Source organism: Amblyomma americanum, chromosome 4 (assembly GCF_052857255.1).
Source record: "Amblyomma americanum isolate KBUSLIRL-KWMA chromosome 4, ASM5285725v1, whole genome shotgun sequence".
NCBI classification, from domain to species: Eukaryota; Metazoa; Arthropoda; class Arachnida; order Ixodida; family Ixodidae; genus Amblyomma; species Amblyomma americanum.
The window spans coordinates 96,477,741-96,500,921 of NC_135500.1; the positions used below are offsets into that span (position 1 = coordinate 96,477,741).

Below are 23,181 nucleotides of genomic sequence, written 5' to 3' on the forward strand. Positions count from 1 at the left end.
ATTCATGCAGTCTCCGCATTCTAGCACGGGGGAGGGGGGAAGGGGGGTTCTCGGACCTCGTGTAAATAACGGTGGATGGGGTCTCAGACATCTAGAGACCTCCTTGACATTAATCTCTCCAGTCTAGCCGCCACAATCGCTCATATATTTTTCTTTTTTACAGCGGCATGTAGCTGTTGGTACGGTGTTCTAAGGCATAGTGTTGGCCCTTGCCCCCACACGGCTGGTCTCGAAGGGAGCGCGCCCTTTCTTTGTGGTCCGCAGCTCGACCTTCGTGGAGCGGCCGCTACGAGCGCGCTGTGCTTTCATGAATAGCCACGGAAGGTTCGCGCGGCCACCACACAGCGCTGCAGTGTCGCGCAGCAGAGCGCCACATTCTCTTGTCCGCGTAGCGCGCGCGAGGAAGATCACAAACGGATTCGAAACTATGCGCCCTGTGGCCATGGGGTTCTGTGCAGGCCCGTCGAAGCAAGCGCGGGCAGGCTAAGGGCTACCGCTGATGCCTTGCATCACGCCACGAGCGTAAACTTTCAATTTTTTTCCGTTTCTTTTTGCCTTGGTAGGTGTACTGGTCGCAGAGGAAACCTCATCAGCGTCACTCCAATGACTGCGGTCCGTGGCCATTGCCTGTCGAATGAGAATGCGGCGCCTGCAGTAATGTTATACACGTGGTCCGGTGTGTACAGGTCTTCTTCATGAGCAGGGTTGTTATGTGGCGGACATACCTCAACTTTCATCGCCACTTCTTCCTCCCAGCAAGAGATAAAAATTTGCTCCAACGGATGCATCGACGCATATTTTTCCGTGGAATTGTGTACCCCGTCGGGTGGTATACGAGAAAATTGCTGCTTGTGGTCGCGTGATCCAGGTGCGGTAGAGTTGCATCAAGGGGTCCCTCAACCGCATTAAATGTCAACAACACGTCCGATATAATGCATCGTGCGCTGAGTATTTCCAAGTAGTCGAAACACGTCACGCCGTTAAAGGCCTTCCTGCCGCAGCATTCTTCCAGCGCAGCAGGCAATGCATTCAAGCATTTTCTTATTTCAGTACAGGCGGGCGCGAAGAGAGGTATACCCCGATATTAGGCGTCGGCGGCGTCGTATGTCGTAAGCGAAAACTGCCATAATTATGCGCCTTTGTCAATGGCTACGCTATTTAGGCGACAGGATGATGGCCGCTCCCGAGAAGTTTGCGCGGTCATGTAACCACAGATGCTTAGAGCCTCTTTCATGTCACGTTGCAGTACCTCCGTCGTCGCTGGCGCAGAGTACTGGGGCCTCGCAATCCTTCACTATTCCCGTAGTTATGTTCCCTCTCTTACCCTGTTCATCACCGCGTCGTGCACATTGATTCTCCTTATACGTCCACAATGCTAAGTGAATACGAATTGTTCGACGTGCGCTCCTTATCTGTGCACACTTTCTTTCAGGTATTATGCAGTACAGAATTTCACTGATTAAATTGTAATAGCACTTCCGCAAAATGCGATCTGTATTTAAAGCCTTTAAGACTAGCGGATGATCCGGAAGAATGCGTATATCATTTCCAGCACGAAAAAGAAAAAGAAAGCAGACGCTGAATTTCTGGCGTCAGCACTTATGTTTAACTTTAAGGTAGAGCTCCACAAGTATTCTGCGGGAACGGCACTGATCAGATCATTAGAAGCCGAAATCTCCGAGCCCACATGAAGAACAGCGCATGGTTCTTTAGTATGCCGAAAGTTCTTTCCGCAAGTATAATGCTAGATTAATCGAAAAACACGCTTTAGTTATTAGAGCCTACTCGTCCAAGTAGGTTTGTCTGAATGACAACGAAGTCGACGGAGACAGCATGCAGCGATATCATTCAATCGATAAATACCTTGTCTCGGTAATCAATACATTTTCATCTACATCTTGTTTAGCAGCGCAGCACTGCAGAGCGTCGCTCGCAGGGAGGCACTGCCGGTTCCATTTGAAGAACTCACACAACACGGGTAGTAACCCATCTATTTATACAACTTTATTCAACGTTCACTAAACTTTTTCTTTCGTGTTGTGCAAGGAACACTATGTACAGAAGAATGAACAAGGAAAATGAAAAGGTAGCGCCACAACTGATAACGACACTGTTGTCGTTGGGATTGTGTTCTTGGGTCGCGAAATGTGTGGCCTTGTCATGCTAGTCGGAGGTGAAGTAATTAGTGGAACATGAAGAAACAAGAACACTTTCAGAGTACCACGCGATTTTCTTAAGCCAGAAATGTACGAAGTTACGGGCACATTGATTAAAAGCTATCGATTCCTTCAGTCGGAGTAAGCGTTGGGAAAGGCAGTGAAGGCACTACGCGTGCGTTATGAAATATAATAAGGCTTCCCTTTTAATTTTTTAATTCGCGCTGCATGCATAGAACTTACCATACGGTTCGATGCTTAGGAAGAAAACACTATTGCACACCGCTGCTATATCCATGTTTCTTTAAAGCATGATTTATACTATCAACTTGACACCCTCGAATCATCCTGAAACGTCGTCTTCTGCTAATCGTATCCTTAGAAATGGCGTGCTACGCTTTCGTCTATAGTCACGAGCAACACGAATTTGGAGTAGGAAGAACATGGGAGAGTGCTGGTAAAACTTGGTGTACAGCAAAGCAAATTAAGGCACAAATTGGAAGCGTTGCGACTGACATGTCGAGCACCTCATAACTGGAATACAGCAATGGTGCATGATAACAACAAGAGATAAGAAAAAGTTATGGATGTCTAAGGGATAGTCGTACATACCCCCACAAACCACTCTAAATACGTGCTTCCTAGCCGGCATGTCAGAAACTTGCAGCAATGCTGGGTGCTAGGCCCCCGTTAACTCATTTCATGTACCGAGACGAGAACGGGTGCAGACCTGGCCAGATTTTAGGTGCCGAAGTTGAAGTTGCCTCAGTCTAGCAGCGGAGGTGATTCACTATTAGTATATTCACCAGAAGCAGTGCATGCCTGCATTCCCAGGCAAGCAGGCGGGCGATCTGCACCCTGCTCCCCCTTTTAGCCAAGCTCGAAAACTCGCGCCCTCGTAGCTGTAGCCACACGCCTGCGATCACCCTAATTTTTACTGTACAAGTTTGCCTCATGCATATTCTACAATGTTTTCAGAACGAAGCTTTCCATCCCTCCAAGCTACGACGCCCGCGAAAGCAAAGTAAGTCCTGCCACAGCAAATCACAAAAATTTAGACCTCTCTTTTGCAAAGAACAGCAAAGACGTAACAGAGGTGGTGTTTTTTTCTTGAATAAACTAAAAAGGTCTTGCAGCTAAACTGTACGTGCCAAATGCTCACGTATCGGGGCCGCTATAGAGAGCACTGTCTTCCAGTAGCAACACATTTTAAAAGCTTTAGCTATAGTACAAGCAAAATTTTAAACAGCCACTCTAAAAACTACAATGTCAAGTAATGACGCGGCATGAGTCTCTGCACATCAGTCAACAAGAAAATAAGCTCTCAGCTCTCCTCTCTGCGCTTCACTGTATCCGTTTTGCATGCCCGTCTTGCCTTAGCAATGCTAGCAAAGGTGAAAAAGCACAGATATAAAGATTGTTCACGCTCAAGGTAGTTTCTCAGAACTGTCGAAAGCTGGAGCGCTTTGAAGCAGCCTGTACTATGTACAGTACTACAAATAGGCTAACAGCTTTATAAGAACATTGTAAGCATTTGGACATCGTTACCCTTGTTCCATTATCTCCTGTCGTCAATCTGCGCTACGTGAGCATGTAAGGATTTAATAATAATAATAATAATTGGTATTTGGCGAAAGTAAATGGCGCAGTATCTGTCTCATATATCGTTGGGCACCTGAACAATGTAAGGATTTCAAAAAAAAAACGCTTTCATGTGGTACTATTGTTCATGAACTTCATGGGCGGTTCTGTGTTGTTCTGTGTTGTTGACGCGTTGCTTCTAATACTTGTAGGGTGGCGCTCACGTTTATGTTATTCATTCATCTTTTTGTATAAGGAAGAAATTACGAATGGACGCTAGTTATTTTCTTTGCTGTAGAAACTATTAAAACTGGAAGCCGAGCATGACATCTTCAAAGCTCCACGTTTTCTGTTTGTTTCGTTCCCAACAACTCCAAGCAGAGCCAAACACGCATCTGATCCTTTCTCATCGATTACGCGTACATCGATAACGTCTCTCCTTGCAGCCAAAAGAGCCAAAGCTGACATTCCACTATGGGGACGCAAGTAGCGATGTCTCCACATTCCCATTTGGAGCACGCACTGAATAGGTGCGCACCCCATATAACGTTCCAGCGCGTACGTCACTGCGACATGTTGCCGTCATTACCACAGGCGTATAAAGTGAGCGCTCTAATACCCAGCTGAAACTCTGAAGTTGACACTTTTTGAGCACAGTGCAATCCGTTGCTCTGCAAGCTACAGTAAAGTTCGGTTCAGACACAAGAGAACAGGAATAGGAACTCGACCACCGCATCGTTGGCCCTTTAAAAGGCATGTTCCTTAGAGCCACCCTCATGTGGCCTGCCAAGCAGCTATGTTTTTTTTTTCGGTTTAGGACCTTCACATGGCCATTTACATCATCGATCACTAAGAAGCTGCCCTTTCCTTTGCCTCTGTGGTGCAAAGGAAAGAAGAGGTACCTTTTCTATGCACATACAGCACTATTGCCTGCGATGCTATTCGAAATTCAATGATGAACACAAGAATGTTTTCACCCGCGAATGGACCCACCTCTCACAAGTGTGAGTCGGGGTGTTGCAGTGTGACCAAAGGATTTCTGCTGACACAGGACAGTGGGGTAGAGCTTGCGCACCCACGAACAGAGTACAGACAAGCGTGTCCAGTGTAACTGAAGTAAAGGCGCATCTGCTGTCTAGCATACAGAGAAAGAGGAGAGGAGGAGGAGGGAAGAACACAGCACAGGAAGATGTGGTCGCTTGTCCAAGCTGAGACGTGGCGGCTGATGGTCTCATGCCTTTGCGGCGATGCCTCGGCCGGTGAACTTGTCCATGACTTCGAATCCGCCGAGACCGCGGGACAGGGCCACTATGGAGCTGACCGGGAGTATCCTGCGCAGCAGCCAGAGAAGAAAGAGAAAAGCGGTGAACAGCTGAGCATTGAGGCCGACATTCATCACTTACTGTGGGACTGCCCAGCTCTCAAGCCTACAAGGATCCGGCACCTGATGGTAGCAGATCTTTCACAAAGCAACCCTTCTTCATACGTTGCCTGGACGCAGGGACCGTACCATCGTTCACTACTGGACTTCATCAAATCAGCTAACCTTTTTCCATTCATTTAGATCATTCATCACACCTTCACCCATCATTGATGCCCTGGAGCAATAAATTTCGCTTTCAAAAAAAAAAAACAGCTGAGCACGTGCTATGGGCACGGGCGTTTCCGAGCGACAGATAAGATCTCTGACTGCCCCAGCAGCAAATCCTAGCGGCACAATCTCGCAATCTCCCGTGTCCGCTCATCTGCACTCAGCGTACGCTTACTCGGTCCGTGCACGCAAGGGGTCGGCCAGAAAGAGGCCAGGCGTTCGTCTTCCTTCTCGCATGAAAACCTGAAGAACTAAGCCGATCAGCGAGCAGGTTTTTGAAGCACAGAGCCTACAGGGAGTTTCGCAAGTAGCACTTATAACGAAGAATTTCCCGAGGAGAAAAAAACTTAGCGCCGCGGCGTGTGCCTTCGCTAGTGCGAGAGCGTACACATCCCCTTAAAATTGCGAGATATGATCTGTCCTCGCGCACACCACTACGACGGATACTCGTCAAACGAGACCTGTAAAAAAGGAGCCATTTTCTTTCTTGATCAGAATTATTTAGAAAGGAGCAACTGCTGAAAGCATAGAGTTTCTTACTTTTAACTAGAGGGAAAGCTGACGGCACTGCTCCTGAACCTCCATGGGCGCGCAAAGCATCATGGGGCGATGAGCTACTTGGCGCGGGAGAGTAGGTTTTTTTCAGGAACACAGAGTGGCGTTACAGAGATGTCCCATTCCGTATCCACGACGCGATCCGCGCGCAGACGACTTCGGCGTAAAAGTAGTGTGCAAAAGCCATAGTAGCGAAAACGCCACAGAACACGGCTCCAATAAAAGGTTTTTGTTTGCCGAAATGCTGTGGAAAAACCCTTTAAATGTGGAAGCGACAACATTTTTTTCAAAAACATATCTCTTTTTAAAAGTGCGCCTGTTAAGCACGAAATGTTGGCTTTTGTTGTCTGCAATGCTTGGCCAATAGGAGAGCAAGCCATCGCTTATTTTGAGCAAATTTTGCATTTTATGCTTTTCTGCTCGTTTGTTGCGATTTATAGACGGGATATTGAATGATAGGATATTCTTGATTATCGAGCAACGTTTGTTTTTTTCATTATTTTCTGGCCAAAAGTTGTGGTTCTGCAGTGGGTAGTTCTCCACCCCATGATGCTTAGAGCGCCCATGGTGGTACAGGTGGCCTCGAGGAAGCTCCGTGCAAACTACCATAGGCGGGAGGCGCCAGCTTTCCCTCTAGTTAATAGTAAGAAACTCTATGGCTGAAAGACAAGACACGTAGCATACGAATTCAGTTCGGTTGTCATTGAACGTGCGGTCAATGGAGAGAGAAGGAGAGGGTTCCTCTCCGCCTCCTCTCGCTCCCATTCCTGTATCCCCACCCCACCGTCCAACACGAAGAACAGTGCCACACTACTGGCAAAGCACTGCTGACAGATTGCTGTTCTTTATTCTGTTAATGCAGAGAACGTTAACTGTTCACTGCAGGTAGACAAGTAGACAAACCTCACGACGCAATTTCATTGCTAAGAACTGCTGCAATTATCTTAGCCAGGCGAGTAGACGTCGACCACCGTTTTTTAAACTTCGGCACGCGGTATTATGTGCGATGCTTTGAACTACATGGCGATGCAGGCGATCAGGATCGAATTGCATTTGATGGATTTGTAATCGTATGTGTAGAAATGAGTGGTGCGTTTCCTGGCTGCGTCTTTACAAAAAGTGCGAAAAACACTAACCAATACTTTTTTTCGTTTAAGTGAAGGTCTAATATATTTGCGTTTTACACTTCTACTAGTAGACGCTATCTGTTCTTGCTAACACCCAGGCGGTAAGAAGTGCGCCTCAGCCATTATCAAAAGGTGGTTAATTAAAAAAAGAGCGGAGACATTCGCTGGGCAGATAGGCCTTTCTCGCGTTAATTGAAAACAGTTGCGATATTCCAGCAAACGAAACCGGACATCTGTACTTGAAAATGTTCGCTATACGTTGCAAAATGTTCACCCCATTTGGCTTAAAGGACAGCCGTTGCTTTGTATTACGTTATGTTGCTTCTATCCGGAGTAAGTTTGTTTTCATCGCGTATCTACAATGCTAAGAGGTGACTTAAGGAGGCCCACTTTTGCAGCTTTATACTTAGGTTGCACATTTATTGCATACCACTTGAAATGCGTAGAGGTGTGTACGGTATGAACGTAAGTGCTCAGTTCGGGCTGGTGGACTAAACTAGTTCTGAGTTCAGCATCAACACCGAAAAAGACGGCTTTATCATAACGTATAGACCTTTCTCACAAGTCCTTTCCGGATGTCGCCGTATTCCTCGTTGGACTGTTATATGCACATGCCCTTAGTGTAGTGGTACTTACAGTGCCTTTTTCCTGCAGCTGCTCGCAAGTCCAAGGAGAAGGTGTTTTAACATTTGCCTGTACCCGATATAAAGGTGCACACCACCAGAGCTAAATCTTACCGTGACCCGCAAATACGCACGCACAGGTGGCGCTGAGGCTGCGCTGCAGGCCAGCGGCGGACCCATCTGCCGCGTCGGGGTCATCTGAGCACCGGCATTGGTGCCTCGTGGTACATGGTAGCACTGGCGGTGTATATAGTATACGCTCTGCTAAAACTCTCTACCCGCCGCGGTGGCTCAGTGGTTAGGGCGCTCGGCTACTTATCCGGAGTTCCCGGGTTCGAACCCGACCGCGGCGGCTGCGTTTTTATTGAGGCAAAACGCTAACGCGCCCGTGTGTTGTGCGATGCCAGTGCACGTTAAAGATCCCCAGGTGGTCGAAATTATTCCGGAGCCCTCCACTACGGCACCTCTTTCTTCCTTTTTTCTTTCACTCCCTCCTTTATCCCTTCCCTTACAGCGTGGTTCAGGTGTCCGCCGATATATGAGACAGATACTGCGCCATTTCCTTTCCCCCAAAAACCAATTAATATTATTATTAAAACTCTCTAATAAGGGGTCGGGTTTCATTGCGTTCATCCTGTGTTCTTTCGCGCCTTTGTTTCCGTTTTTTTTTCTTTCTTATCAGCAGTGCAACTTCAAAACTGACACGTGTCACAACATGCGCACAGCAAGAACCGAGTGAGGAAAATGTGAGCAAAACGCTCATGATTCTCACTCGTACCTGGACGGAAAGATGAGAGCGCCCTGCGTGAAATCAAACAGTTCCCCGCCGCCACTGAAGCGCCGGCGTAAAGTAAGTAGCAGGAAAAAGTCACCGATAACCTGCGCCGAGAGAGCGCGAGACATCATCGAGCGCACGCGCCCAAAGGAACGTGGCATGCGCCCACCTTCCGTCACCTATAGGCCACCGGGAAGTCGGGGGCCCTTCGATGATGAGAACGAAGTGAAGAACCTTGATGGGGAGAGGAATATAAAGATGCAGCACGCGGTGAGCCTGACGTCGTCGGCCGCGCTGGCAGACATGTACTACTATCCGCTGTGCCGATACCCGCGCAGGGTCACCGAAAAGCGCATACGGCGCGGCTTCCTCCTCGCGTGTAGAGATAGAAGTTGTTGCCAGGAAGAAAGAAAAGGAAAGTGCACAGGCCTGCCCACTGGCTCAAGCCGAGCCACAATCGCTACCACGTGCAGATAGCAAGAGAGTTGAAAGATGGGACAGAAAGACAGGATAGTAAAGACGCGCTAAAGACAAGGCCGACCCCGGAGGCAGTGCAATATCGGGCCAACCGGTGGCGGGAGTGAAGCATCCTTCAAACTCTCCGCCATTTTTACAAAAATAGGTCCAATTGGACCCGTAACAGATACTCTACGGGGTCCGGACAATCGGACGATCGGACAATGTTCTGCCTCCTCCTGTGTATGCTTCACGTAGAGAGTGGCCCCGCTTGGTCCGTCTAATTACGCTCAATACGACCGCTTGCGTAGGCGGCTCGTGCAGCTCCCCTGTGCGCGCTTGACAAAGTAGCCTCCTTTCTGGCCCCTCACCTGGCAAAACTTAAAAATTTTTAAAGTTCCTCGGTGGAGGCCTATAGTAACCCGAATTCGCAGTTCTGGAACAAGACAGTCCTGTATTGCGATAGCACAGCGCCCGTGATCGCGAACTCTAAACGCAAGTTAGACTATGTGACAGCAAAAAAAGGGAGTAAGCTGTCTTCTAGCGCTCTTCCGATCACTAAATATACGGAATGCTTTCTCCTGGCAGCGCAGGCGTATATTTTCACTTTAAAACATAGTAACTTGTTAGCAATGAGAGGATGCTTTTAAACGCGGCGCCGCAGGTCTGGAGGTTAGTAAAAAGATAAGGCTAAAACCTCGGTTAAAACCTCCGGAACCGTTGGAACTTCGCATGTTTCGATGAGCGAATTTGTTGGCGTTGCCAACCATAAGTGTTCCGTATTTCTGGTGATGGACGTCGACCTCCCCGCCCCCTTTACAGAAATGGTCTATAGACTTCTTATAGACTTTATTGCCTTCATATAGATATTTATTTTGTCTATTCATAGTCTATAAACTGTCTGTAGACAAAATGGTCAAAAATCTATAGATTGTCTATAGACTGTCTAACGGATTTGTATTGCGTACAGAGTGTTCTCTAGGCTTTGTCTATAATAGAGCGTATATGGACTTTATAGACAGATGTCTATGGACAGTCTAAGACTGCCTAAGAAAAATTTTGTAAGGGCCAGGGCTCGGGCAGCATATCCTGCCCCTATAAAGCAGTGCACGAGAAGACAGCTTACTCCCCATCTATTTCCATATCGGCTAATTTGTATTTGGAGTGTGTTGCTCCGGAATTGCTAACCTGCGACCAAATTTATGCTGGACTTGCCAAACTCTCCACATCAGGTCGAATTGATCTTAAAACGAAAAGGCATTTTCGTTTTTTTTCTCCCTCCTTTACCCTTCCCTTACGGCGCGGTTCAGGTGTCCAACGATATATGAGACAGATACTGCGCCATTTCCTTTCCCCCAAAAAACCAATTATATTTTTTCAAACGTTAAAGACCTTCGGGCTCTTTGAAAAACCAGTACACGATTAGACGTGTTCTTCTGAACTATGGGTACTGAGGGAAAAAACAGAAAAAAAACAACGTGCATCGGGTACTGGCTGGAAGACCACTTCTCAAGCACAGCGCTTCACTTCCACCAGATAGACAATTGCTTCACCCTTGCAAGCACTCATGAATAACGCCATGGCCGTTCTGCGACACCATCTTTATCTCTTAGGCCTCATAACCGTCTGCGTATTCCGGATAAGCGACCTCGCGCATGGAACGATAGGGTTTTGAAATCGACTTTCACAAGTGATGCAAGCCCTGCCGCGGTGGCTCAGTGGTTAGGGCGCTCGACTACTGATCCGGAGTTCCCGGGTTCGAACCCGACCGCGGCGGCTGCGTTTTTATGGAGGAAAAACGCTAAGGCGCCCGTGTGCTGTGCGATGCCAGTGCACGTTAAAGATCCCCAGGTGGTCGAAATTATTCCGGAGCCCTCCACTACGGCACCTCTTCTTCCTTTCTTCTTTCACTCCCTCCTTTATCCCGTCCCTTACGGCGCGGTTCAGGTGTCCAACGATATATGAGACAGATACTACGCCATTTCCTTTCCCCAAAAAAACCAATTATTATTATTATTAAGTGATGCAATTGATGCAAGGAGGAGGTGATGCAAGGTGCCAAAGTGACTCAGGCAATGAGGGACGCCGAAGTGGAAGGCTCCGGATAATTTTTACTACCTGGGGTTCTTTAATGTGCACTAGGTGACATCGAGCAGTACGCGGGCCTCTAGCATTTCGCCTGCATCGAAATGCGACCACCGCGGCCGGAATCGAACCCGCGTCTCTCAGGTCAGCAGCGGAGCACCATAACCAGTAAGCCACCGCGGCTTTTTTTTTCTTTATTGCACTGAGCCACCACGGCGGCTCGAAAACTATATTGAGGAGTTCTCCGGTAGAGAGTGAAAACTACGCTGAACTAGAACTTCATTGCTCTTGTTTCTTTTACATAGATTACAAAACTACACTACATTGATATAACTGCCGCCTATAGGGTGCTATTTTCGAAGTTTTCAGTTCTTTTCTCAGGTAACGCAAGCATGGAGAAGCAGCTTACCCCGGGCGCCTCAGTAAAGCTCCGTGCTAAGGTGCTATGCTTGCATGCTCGCATTGCTCTTGCAGAAGAGTAGGCAGCTATCTCTAGAAGCTAGTCCTCTGAACAAAATTTAAATTTGGAAAGTAAATAAAATACCGTCGATGGATAGATGAACTGCCTGGCACGCAGAAGCATCACGTGGTACAAGTGCAAAAGCCAAGAATACTTATCTGTCTTTTCTTGGTTTGTATACGGCACCGCGTTTTGTAAAAACTTCAACTAGAAGGACAATACATTAACAAAAAAAGATAGAATAATCAGAGCAAAAGAAATACAGCAACTCCGAGATGTCCTTTCGACACTCATCGACCTCCATTCAAGGTACTGCCTCGGAGTTCGTATTTGGCGGGCGGAAGGTTAGGCGCATTTCGCACGTATAAAAAAAGTATTACTTACCATAATAACTTTTGCTACACACCCTAAACAGTAAACCTGATTAAAAAATATTACACACCATTGTTAAACAGTATTTCGCTTTCGATGCTTCGCTTGTTTAGAGTGAGAGGTTTTTAAAATTTCAAGTACCTTTTTTCTTTTCGAGTTATAATATCATTATTATATTTCAGAGGTTTTTTTTTCTGCACATACGTGATAATCGTCACGTGCATTTCATCCTTTTTAATAACATAGTTGAAGGTCTTCAGCTGATTCTATATATACGCAAACAGGAATATCTCACATGTCCGTTGCATTGCATTCCGTATGCGAAAAGCGTGACGATGAAAACTAGCCAGTTCAGTGACGCGACAGATATGCAGACGACGATAATGAACAAAAGTTAGAAAAGGTTAACATCTACATAGTGCAGCTCACGTCACCACTGGCCACGGAAAAAAAAGGCGGCCCACTTAATTATTATTTTATGAACTCGACACGGAGCGAATTTACTACACTTGAAGACGGCACTGCTTAACAACAATTTAATGCCATCCGTTCAGAAGGTGCACAACAAGTGTAAAATGACAAATTGCCTAAAACAAGACAGAAGAAAAATGCCCTGTAAAAACACTCCTCAGAAGGTAACGAGTGCGAAATGCTCATATATGGCATACAAGTGCAGCACTAGTACAATCACTCAACTTTGTGACATTTGCACATCCCACATTACAACATTTTGAGCACTGAAAAAGACGCACCAACACTTTAACCAGGCAGCAGTGCTTCAGTTTCTTGAAAACTGCTGCAAAAATAAAACAACCGCATAATATCCGTACGCTCGTCAACACATAAGGGTACAACAAGTGATAAGTTAATGCCGTGTCTGTACACTGTACCCCATTTAGAGCAGTCATGTACGCTCGAAGCGAAGGAAAAAAAGTTGAGCAAACAACCCGCACAAAATCAGGCAGAGTCCCAAGTTACAACGGACAAGAAACGTGTTACCTGCGGGGCGATCCTGATAGCATATTTACAAAGCGTGCCCAATGCAGCACTTGCAGCCACAGCATCCAGGTCGCTTGTTCGCTACAAAACACACGAGCACCAACATTCCTGGCCCTTTAAAAAAAACGCATATTGAAGCGACCTCGATAAAGGCTCGTCCAGAACTGCTCCCCAAGAATAACGCCAGTGCGCTCAGTAGCCGAAGCCGTGCTGTGGAACTCGCAACTTAGCAGGGTAAATGCGTCCGCACATATACCCAAGCAGCACAGAGCATCGACCCAATATTGGACATGTGTTGGCCAAAATAGGTCCTACAAAGGGTTAGCCTTTGCCAACACGTTTCCAATATTGGGGAGAAGCATTACGAGCGTCGGCCCAATATCGGCCCAAGGTGCCCGACACGGACACTCTGGGCGTCGCCATATTGCTCGCTCGACTGTTGTGCGCTCCTGGTGCTAACGTGATGGAAGCAGCATTGCCGTCGATTTGAAACGGCCCACAGGGGAGGCGTTTCGAGATCTCCTTCGGCCGATGCAAAGAAGTATAGTTGCACCATCATTACAGTTGCATTCATAGCTGAACGTTGCTGCACCATCACTGACAGAAACAACTTCGCTGCATTTCGAACAAAAAAATACCACAGTATGCAACAGGTGTACCCACAAAGTGTACCACTGTGAAGCATAGTGCTTAAGCGGAATGGTAATTAGTTATCACAATGCGATGTTGGGGCACGCACAGGCAACAAAGCCGAAAGAACAATGCGGTTTCAAATAGTGTCCAAACTAAATGCATGCATGCCACTAAATGTGTAAATGTGTGTAGTGGGACAGCTCAAAGCAGCAGTGTGGACATCAACAAATCTACATAACACGGGCAAAGAGTCAAGCACTTGCCTTGCCATCGACAAATGAAACACGAACGAAGCGGTTTGATTAATTGGTTTGTAAGCGCCCCGTCCCTTTACCTAGATCTGGACACTGTAGCAAGATGGAACCTTTAACCCCCCCCCCCCCCCCCCCCGCTCTCTCTCTACCTGCCAAAGCAACACTGTGTAAACGTTGCGAGGCACGCTTTTGTGAAGGGCTCTAGATTAATTTTAGAGTTCGTTGAGATGCACAAAAATGCCGACGACCGGACGTTTTAGCGCTTCGCCTTCATCAAAATGATGCCCACGTTGCCAGGGGTCGAACTCGAGGACTAATCACCAGAGCATGACGGTACGAAACTGAGTTAAAGGGCTTACAAACTGCTTGATGCAGGCTGGCCAATAGTAAATTTTCAGTTTTCGCTTGCTATAAGACCAGTATTGCCGTTTATCAGTTCATGCAGATACCATGACACTATTTGCCCGGCATCTTCTGCTTTGTTCCCATCTCTGCGTTCACATAACCCCGGCGTCGTTCGTGTTTCATTTGTCTGCAACCGTACGCAAAAGATCACAACGCAAGAGGATAAAGTATGCTGAAAGATAGGTGGCTACCTCTAATTGTTCTTTTTTATTTGCCGAGGTAAGAAAAGAGCGGTCAAGTCGATTAGACAATCGTCGAAGTTGAGAACTAGAGTGTAGCCTTCCACTACGCCTCCTAATTAGACGATCAAGGCTCATCGCGGAGCCGCTTACGAACAGCTAATAAACAACCATGCTATTATTGCCTCTGTTGCGGGACACGTTTACGTTTGCAGCCATCAGAACAATAGACAAAGGAAAGGCCGTACAGTGTATATGCCTTGAGATTCCTTTCCCGACCGTGTGATATAACCAGCGGCTTCTGATTCTAGAACGTATCTTTCTTCTGCTGTCTCGCGACACCGCACTCCGTAACCACGCCTTTAACCGCATGACTGCAGCCTATACCTCATTTGCATAATACGCCGTAACAAATAGCTGCCGAAGGGCTCCTTGTACGGAAACGCCGCAATCAGCGCCTGTTACCAGTCAGCCAGCCGAAGGTTGAAAAGTGCGATGGAAGACGTCCGTCGATATAAAACTTGCGCACGCCAAACAAAAAGGAGTAAAAATAGAGTAAGCTGTCTTCACTGCGCACCTGCCTGATTACAACGTCTCAGCCGCTCACGTGTCCGTGCTAACCACTTGGGAGGAACTTGCTTATGTAATCCCAACAAATCAGTGAAATCGTTCCGTATTAGATGCCTTGGTCTACTTTTTTCTCTCAGAAAACGGCGAACCCATGCAGGGTGAAAAAGATGCAGGATCAGAACGGTTTCTAAACCTCTGGAAAGTTGGGAATCGGGCGCGGGTGCTCTTCACGTCTTACGATTTTTCATCGGTGTGTGTATGTGTTTGGCTGGAGTACCTTTTATTTGCAGGCATTTTAATTTTGAACTCTCATTCCTAACATTGCAACGCTACCACGGATGCGAAGCTCGCCTCAGGCTTACTCAACTTGAAGATCGCCTGCGGCAAACCCCAAGCTGATTTGCCCCCGTCACGGTGGTTGACGCAATGCGTGTAGCAGACGGGGATGAACACCTTCGGATTGCATAGCGCTTGTAATAAGGTAGTAATTACTCATTGGTATCCACCCAAGCGCAGTCGTACGGCTACAGAGGAAAGCTATACAGCTTCCACAGAAACCTAGTAGTTAAAGAAAAATTCGTCCTGGTCCTTGTGACAACCGCTTCACCAGAGAATTGAAGCGGCGGTCACGGGTTAGCTAATAACTGAGCTAACCGGTACGGCTAGCATATTGAACGGCGAAAGCGGATTGATCCGATGTTAGGGGAATCCCCCCCAAGCTGGAGCAGATTTGTGATAAGGGAGTCATTACTCACTGGAATCCACCCGAACGCAGCCATACGGCTACAAAAGAAAGCTATACAGCTTAGGATAGCACTTGTTCGATTAAGCGTTGAGCTTTCATTGCTGACAAGCTACATTCACACAATGCTGCAAATTTCAAAAAGGAAAAGGACAAGAGCAAAATTCTTGCGCTTGGTACGTGCGCTTACAGCCAACATTAATGTATCGTCAAAATGAAAGAAACATTTCAGAGATGCGACATCGCTTGCCGTCCAGTTAAGAACAGGCAACCAAATAAAAAGGAACTAAGAGGCTTCAGTCTACAGCTGCACGGAACCGGTCGCAAGTACTCTCTCCTCCGGCTTGTCCGTTCTGGACGGGACGCTTATCGGGTTGATCGGGTTTTCGAAAGAATCATTCGGGGCCTTGAAAATGGCTTCCAGCCATCAGAACAATAGACAAAGGAAAGGCCGTACAATGTGTATATGCCTTGAGATTTCTCTCCCGACCCTGCGATATAGCCAGCGGCTTCTGATACTAGAACGCATCTTTCTTCTGCTGTCTCGTGACACCGCACTCAGTAGTCACGCCTTTAACCGCATGACTGCAGCCTGTCTCAATTGCATAACATGCCGTAACAAATGGCGGCCGCAGGGCTCCTTGTACGGAAACGCCGCAATTAGCGCCTGTTACCAGTCAGCCAGCCGAAGGTTGAAAAGCGCAATGCAAGACGTCCGTCGATATAAAACTTGCACACTCCAAACAAAACGGGGTAAAAAGAGAGTAAGCTGTCTTCACTGCGCACCTTCCTGCCTCCCTGCGTGGAGCCTTAAAAAGAGCACATGCCCGTTTGATCCTTGTACCCTAGGTTCCGTGCGAATGCACATATTTGTAGATAAAATCTCTCTGCCTTTTTACGTTGTACATGACACGAATCCATTTCGTGGATTAGGAGGTAGCCACCATTTTTCCAAAGGCCATATATATGCGGCTCAAGGCTGGTAGCTGGTGACAGTACAATTGGCTGCACACCCCGACCATTGCCAAAAACTCCCAGAGCATGATGTATTATCGCGATCAAAAGTTTACGGGACACGAGTAGGAGGGGAAAAATTACTTAAACGCAGGCACGTATTTCAGACCCCTGAAATATGTTAATGGATGAGGGGAGGTGCATGCTCTATTCGCTGGTAACAATGCCAAGCGACAGCGTACCGAGGTAGAGCTACAATAAACCTTTTTCCGAGAACTTGCGTCCCGCAATATTTTGATCGCGATTGTGCATTCTACGTCGTCGTAATCCGGCCTTTTCCATTGGATAGTAGAGAGAATAACAGCAACAAAATCACCGGCAAAAAACACACAACAATGCCCCTAAAACAGGACAAACCACACTTAACAGACTATTGTCAAGCGTTGCAGCCATTCCTTAACTCATCCACGCACACGCATGAAATTCACGACGTAAAGTAATCACGCATTTTACAAAATTCTAGAACTCGTCACCGGTGGTCTTAACAGGCATACACACAGGCGCAGGGTTGATACGTTCCTCAGATAATTCGTAACCTTAAAAGGAGCACATGCCCGTTTGATCCTTGTACCCTATAGGTTCGGTGAAAATTGATGACCAACTTGGCGCTGCATTCAGGTAACATTGCTTGAGTGTAGCCGAACAAGTCGGTACTCTCATTCCTTCAAATTCGCTGCCGTCCCTGCTGCTAATAATTATCTGACATCAAACTTAGTAACCCCTACACCACCAGGCAGAATATTACTTTGCAGCGTATTATTAGATCTATCCGAAGCGGGCGCGTCTAGGTGTAATTTATTTACGTATTCATTTCCACCAGGGGGGGGGGGGGGGGCGTTTATAGACTATTTGATGCTTCAACAAAGGCGCGCAGCCGGACGAAAGATGCGAACAGTGGTTCGAGCCTTCGTTGAAGAATGCACGCCGCACCATCGTCGAAGTAGATTAAAAAAGAATGCGTGCGCACGCTTAGCACTGTTAAGTGGAAGAAAGCGACAACTCGTGATTTATGGGTGTATTGAATCCTTACTGGAACATCCTCCGACGTCCCAATAATTCTCCCTTCTCAAAACACTTAAAGACAACGTGACCTTAGTGCCTGTGAACACAGCACTAGAGTAACCGGGAATAACGGGGCTATCACCCGGAAAGCACAGAGAACGAGCCGGGTAACAACAACAACAACAACAACAACAACAACAACAACAACAACAACAACAACAACAACAACAACAACAACAACAACAACAACAACAACAACAACAACAACAACAACAACAACAACAGTGGGTAAACAAGGCACAGGGGAGCAAGGCACAGAATAGCGCCCGTGCACGATTTGCGAGCTGGTACAGGTATACGTGCAGACTTTAGGCCCTAAAAACAGTGATGTTCCGCCTTCCTCAGCAGGCCCCAGAGCGGGCCATCTGAGCTTTCTGCTACTCATGCAGTATACACAGTCGCACACGCAGAAGGTGCCGCCCTCGGACACAGCCTCGCGGAACCGGTGGTGACCGATGAGGCACGTCTGCGGACCCGTCGACGCATCGTGGCACGGGTCGCCTACGAACGGCCGTAGTAGTGGATCATGGCCTTTTGCGTGTTCATTAATCGGGCCGAGATGTGCAGCACCTTCTCCGGAACGATTCTGCGAGAAGCAGGAGAACAAGCGAAGCACACTCAGGCCCAGAAAGGGAAGACCGTACAGGTACGAGACACATAACGGGCACAAACACTGGCAGGCACCGATACAGAAGAAGCACACGAGTCCACGCACGCAGATGAGGAAGCGCAAGGAAAGGACGAGAGACGGTAGGCCTGTGATGATGATGACAATGATGATAGATCTTAATGGCGCAATGGCAGCTTTGGCCAAAGAATTACCGCCACTGCACAAGGTACTTTTGTCTACTCAGGGTGGGGTCAGAGACCTAGGTCTCAAGCACTTCACCCCAGATAAGCCGAGCACCATGCCAAGGGAAATCTTGTAGCCGCTGTATCACCAGTGGTTACTCGGCGGCACTGGAGATCGAACCTCGCATCTCTCGCATGCAAGACGATTCTCGAGCAGATAGGCTTCCGCTGCGACTGACGATTAAACCTGTGGCTAGATGCAATGCGCTGCTCCCTTTAAAACTTCTCAGGGAACTAGACTTGTTGCTGGACCGTAGGCAGAAAGAGAGCGAGAGAGGGTTTATTGACAGAAAAGGCAGAGGGGTTGGCCGGGAAAATGAATATCTGGCCTGCTATACTCTGCACTGGGGAAGGGGAAGAAAAAGGGATATGTAGACAGGCCTCTTATTTCAAGAGACAGGAAAGCAAGTACCCCGACTGCAATATAACTTCCTGACTCACCGCTAGGGCTTGAACATCTGCCGGCTGGGAAAGGGGGATGGGGAGCATAACATGTGTAGCAAAGAAGGAATGGAGACATGCAGGCAAGAATGTTCTGAAGAGTGTTCACAGAAAGGAAGGCGACATTCGAAACTGTTTAGATGCGAATAATTCAGCCGAGCAGCACAGCTCTAGCAGCATTCCTGGCGCTGAGTGCTCTCAATTAAAGGGTGAGATAGAGTTTGTCTCACTGCCCAAAGACTGACACCGGTGTAGGGCCGAGAAGCAAACTCAAGAGCTAGCTTGGCAACATTTGTATAGGTCACTACCAGGTATTGCCCGAGCAGTGAACATGATGAAGCATGAGGCAGAAATAGCTGCGGAATCATCCCTATGGCAAAACAGTGCACTAATCCCTAAGTCAAAAAAAAAGCGTACTAAATCAAAAACCTGTTATTTTTTTGTTTAATTACGACGCAGTGTCCTCGTCACAAGCATGCACGCCACTTGGAGCATGTTCATCATTGCAGCGTAAGGGCTCAGACGCAGGGATCCTGAGGCATGCGTTCCGCAACGAGGCTCCAGGCAATTAGAATAGTCTGGCACCGGTAGAAGCCCCACAAGAGCCTTCTCCGGACAGCGCGGAGAGTGTTGAGACCGTGGACAGATAGTGTTCCTATAAGGACAAGCATTTGGCCGCTAAGCGTGCACCATTCTGGGAGTTTACTCTTACGGTCTATCATAGGCCCGGAATGATGGCCCACTGTAAACCTTTGTGAGCGTGCACTGCAAAATGCACGGTGCGGCGCTAAGCGGGCTTTTGTTGCATTGAGTATTTGTTTACTAACATGTGCAGCATTCGTGGACAATATTGTGAGGCATAGCAATATTCAAGGCAATGCTCCATTCTTACGATGCATTAAAAAAATATTTCTTTTAAAGTCTTTACACCGCTCGCTTGGAGCAGTTGAGACTGCCGTAGAAAATCAATGGCAAACGTTTTTGACGATAGCAAATACGTTAATGGCAAAAAAAAATGCAACCCTACCGACGGGAGATCTTCGAATATATTGATTGCTATAGTGAACTCTTGCTGTATAGGACAAAATTGCATTTATAAACTCTTTCCCATTTAAAAATGGCCTTTTCCAGAATTGCTGGATATGTGTGCCTGGTATGCAGCGTGACTCCAATAACTTAAAGTATTCATCATTATTGTAGGATGAACCGTTTTGCAATGATTCGTTTCTCGTTCTATTCTTTTTCGTTCCAGCATTGCATTTGCAACCTGTGACGTCAGGAGTGACAACAAAACCAACATTGCCATTCGACCGCTCTGCTACCGAAGGCGGGGCCCGGGGCTGACCAATAGTGAGGGAGCAAAATAATGAACAGCAAAAGGAGAAGTGGCAGAAAAAAAAATGAATAAGATGCACGAGCTTCAAACCAGGTTCACATTTGCGCTCTCTCCTGGCGGATGTGCAGCTTGATATAGGCGGGCGCTTGCGCTGGCGTGATGGAGAAACAGGTCTGGCTTTGGTCGACACTCGGAATCCACGCTGCCTTGTCATCGCTAGTACTGCCTGGAGATTACTGAAGCAATATTCTCAGTAGTCGCTTCCTGCCAACAACAGTTTCCATTTTTTCAGACTTACTCAGGAGTCACTTGCAAGTTTATGTAACGTTTCACTTACAAAGGTGTATGACATGAAAGAAAACACGTAACGCCACAGTTTTCATAACTGCCACTCCGGGGTCTCAAACGTTTTCTTCGTAGTATGACCAAGGAAACGTTAAAATTAAAAATTATCTATTCAGAAAATCGTCGCACTGAGTTGTTTTGCGTGTGCCCTGAAACTTCAGTAAATTCTCAGCTTATTTTTATGAGTGCCGGAAAACGAAGCTGCTTCTATGTGAGTTGCCGTTGATTCGAATTTTGTTCAGGGCGCGCGGAAGGAAAATGCCATTTCTTTCTGCTAGATGCCATACGAACAGAAAATTTCTGAATATTTCTGAAAGTGGTTTCAGGATTATGTTCACCTGAGTTTAAAAAGAATGGCAGGTAAATGCATTGCATGCATAGCAACGCCGCAGAGATCACTTCTGCTGCATGGGGATCGCTGCCGGCGACGTTATAACAGCTGCGGGTAGCAGAGGACCTGCGCTATGGGGCCACTATCGTCGTTTCAGCTGTCACCTTGAAAAAAAAGGTGACAGTGAGTGATGATTCGCACGGGTATATCTTCTTGACAGCGCAGCTGCGGGCGGCCAGGTCATATCTGCCCGCCGCCCAAGCTTCTCTCTCTGCAAAGAACGACGCTAAGATGTGCGTGCGTTGGATCACATATCGATTATTCGAATTTCACCTGCGTGCAGAATAAGCCTGCTTTGCCCCTTAGGGAGTACAGGTCGGTGGCATCCAGGGACTCTAGTCGTGAATCAACGTAGACCCCGGGGGCGTGAGCCTCGACGAAGGTGTAATGAGTTCCAGGAGGAAAGTGCCATGGATGGGGCGCGGCCTGTGCACTCGTCTCGATGAGGCATCGATAAACAGCAGATCCGCTGGTAATGAGGCTGCATTCTGGCCTTCGTTTTAACGAAATGGAAGCGCTGATTCTCGCATCTGATAACAAATGAACAGAGCGCGAAGAGAACTAAACGGTTCCTTGGCGGTATCAGTCACAGACCGCAAAACTCGCACAGAATTTTCGATGGAGGTCCTACGTGACACAATGTGCCACTTTGTAATTTACACGGTCACATGTATATTTATGTGGTACCAGCACTTGCTTCCTCGTGTTTATTTATGAAAGAAGCCACGTCTTCGTTTACTCCATATTAATCAATTTTTAGTGTGATGCTCTATAGTGAGCGTGGACCTGATACAAAAGCAGACTACCGGCTCCGGAATTCAATTACAGCATTCCATATCATCCCATGGTCTTCGGATCATTCAAGCGCTCTAGAAGAAGTATCACTTTAAGCTTAACCTACCGGAGATTAAATGCCCTACGGCGGTTTATTTTTTGCGAAAAGGCTGAACGAAATGCATGAGCTTAGCTATAGCCGCTTGGATCCTATATTATGCACCGTCGTTTTTAGTGAATAGCCTATCACACTAAGAAAAGCTTATGAAGCTTGCTCAGCCGAAACGACAGCCATAACCTTCAAATCTCGTTAGGCTGCACGTTTTCTGGCCCGGTACGTCGCATTTCATACGTTGGGTCATCGTGACACCTTCTGCGCGTAATACAGAAATGTCAATCGCTGCTACGACGGCGTCCAATTAGCTTTATTACGGAGTCGTCTAACACGTAGTGTAATTTATACTCCTAAAGCTGCACAATTGGAAAAGTCACAAACTCTGCTAGGATAGGTGAAGCTATGGTTCCGAGCTGCGGCCCGACCAAAATAAAGCTACTCGCAAAGCAACCGAGCAGGTACTACAGTTTGATACAACTTAAGTCTGCGGTGAAGCTCCGCCCACATTCAGGACCATAGCTCAGTGTTACCAACAGCTGTTTTTTTTTTTAATTTGTATCCTCGTCACCCGCGTCTTGTATCGAAGACAGCAGGGTTCGTATACGCGCACGTCAACAGAGGCGTTCGTTGCCAGGAAAGCGATTAGGTGGCGGGTGCGGACACGCTCATGAGAGTGCAACACAAAAGGAAAGATGCAAAAAAGCCTGGGCGAAAAGGAAAGCCTCGCGCCAGCAGCCGTCGGTATTGAGCGGCTGCCACATGACAGAAGCAGGAGGAAAGACGGCGAAGGCCATCTTTGGCGCCGACGCAATAACTCCGATCAGCGCCAGTGGCAAAACGGCCTTACGACGTGCTTAGGGCTCCGCACGAGCTCCGTGGCCTATACGCATACGCATGTTCGAGCTGCCATTGTGTTCCAGTCAGTGCTGTCGACAATTCAAGCTTAAGATCTGAGACAAGCATGCAGGACGTCCAAAGAAAAGAGGAAACAAACTGGGTACCTTGCGCATCACCCGTTTTTTTTTTTTTTGCGACAAGAAAATGCACTCGGGAAGCAGCCGTTGCCTTCTGCAGCATGGGGCCAAGCCAGGGAGAACATGAAGTTAAAAGATAGAAACTGCATCCAGTATAGATACGTACGAAACATATACACTTCCTTGTGCCCTAATACAAGAAGCAGGGCATGCTTCTCAGCCTTCCTTTCTCGAGTTTTTTCCCCTGTTTTGCTATGCCTGTACAGTGCACAGATCGCTAACACAACTAAGAACAATACTTAGCCTTCTTGGAC

General features: G+C 47.4%; 1 protein-coding gene across 2 annotated transcripts in view; it reads right to left on the minus strand.

Moving 5' to 3' along the window:
* Positions 1 to 1,982: 1,982 nt before the first annotated feature.
* The window catches only part of LOC144128145 (epidermal retinol dehydrogenase 2), a 76,608-nt gene continuing 55,409 nt past the window's right edge, over positions 1,983 to 23,181 (minus strand). Inside the window, exon 3 of one of the 2 annotated variants that reach the window (XM_077661243.1) lies at positions 1,983 to 5,068. In XM_077661243.1, coding sequence (XP_077517369.1) covers positions 4,969 to 5,068 — 100 coding nt within the window. In that variant the 3' untranslated portion in view covers positions 1,983 to 4,968. Of the gene's footprint in view, positions 5,069 to 12,303; positions 18,226 to 23,181 lie in introns of those variants that run through there. The other variant, XM_077661244.1, reaches the window with a different exon arrangement.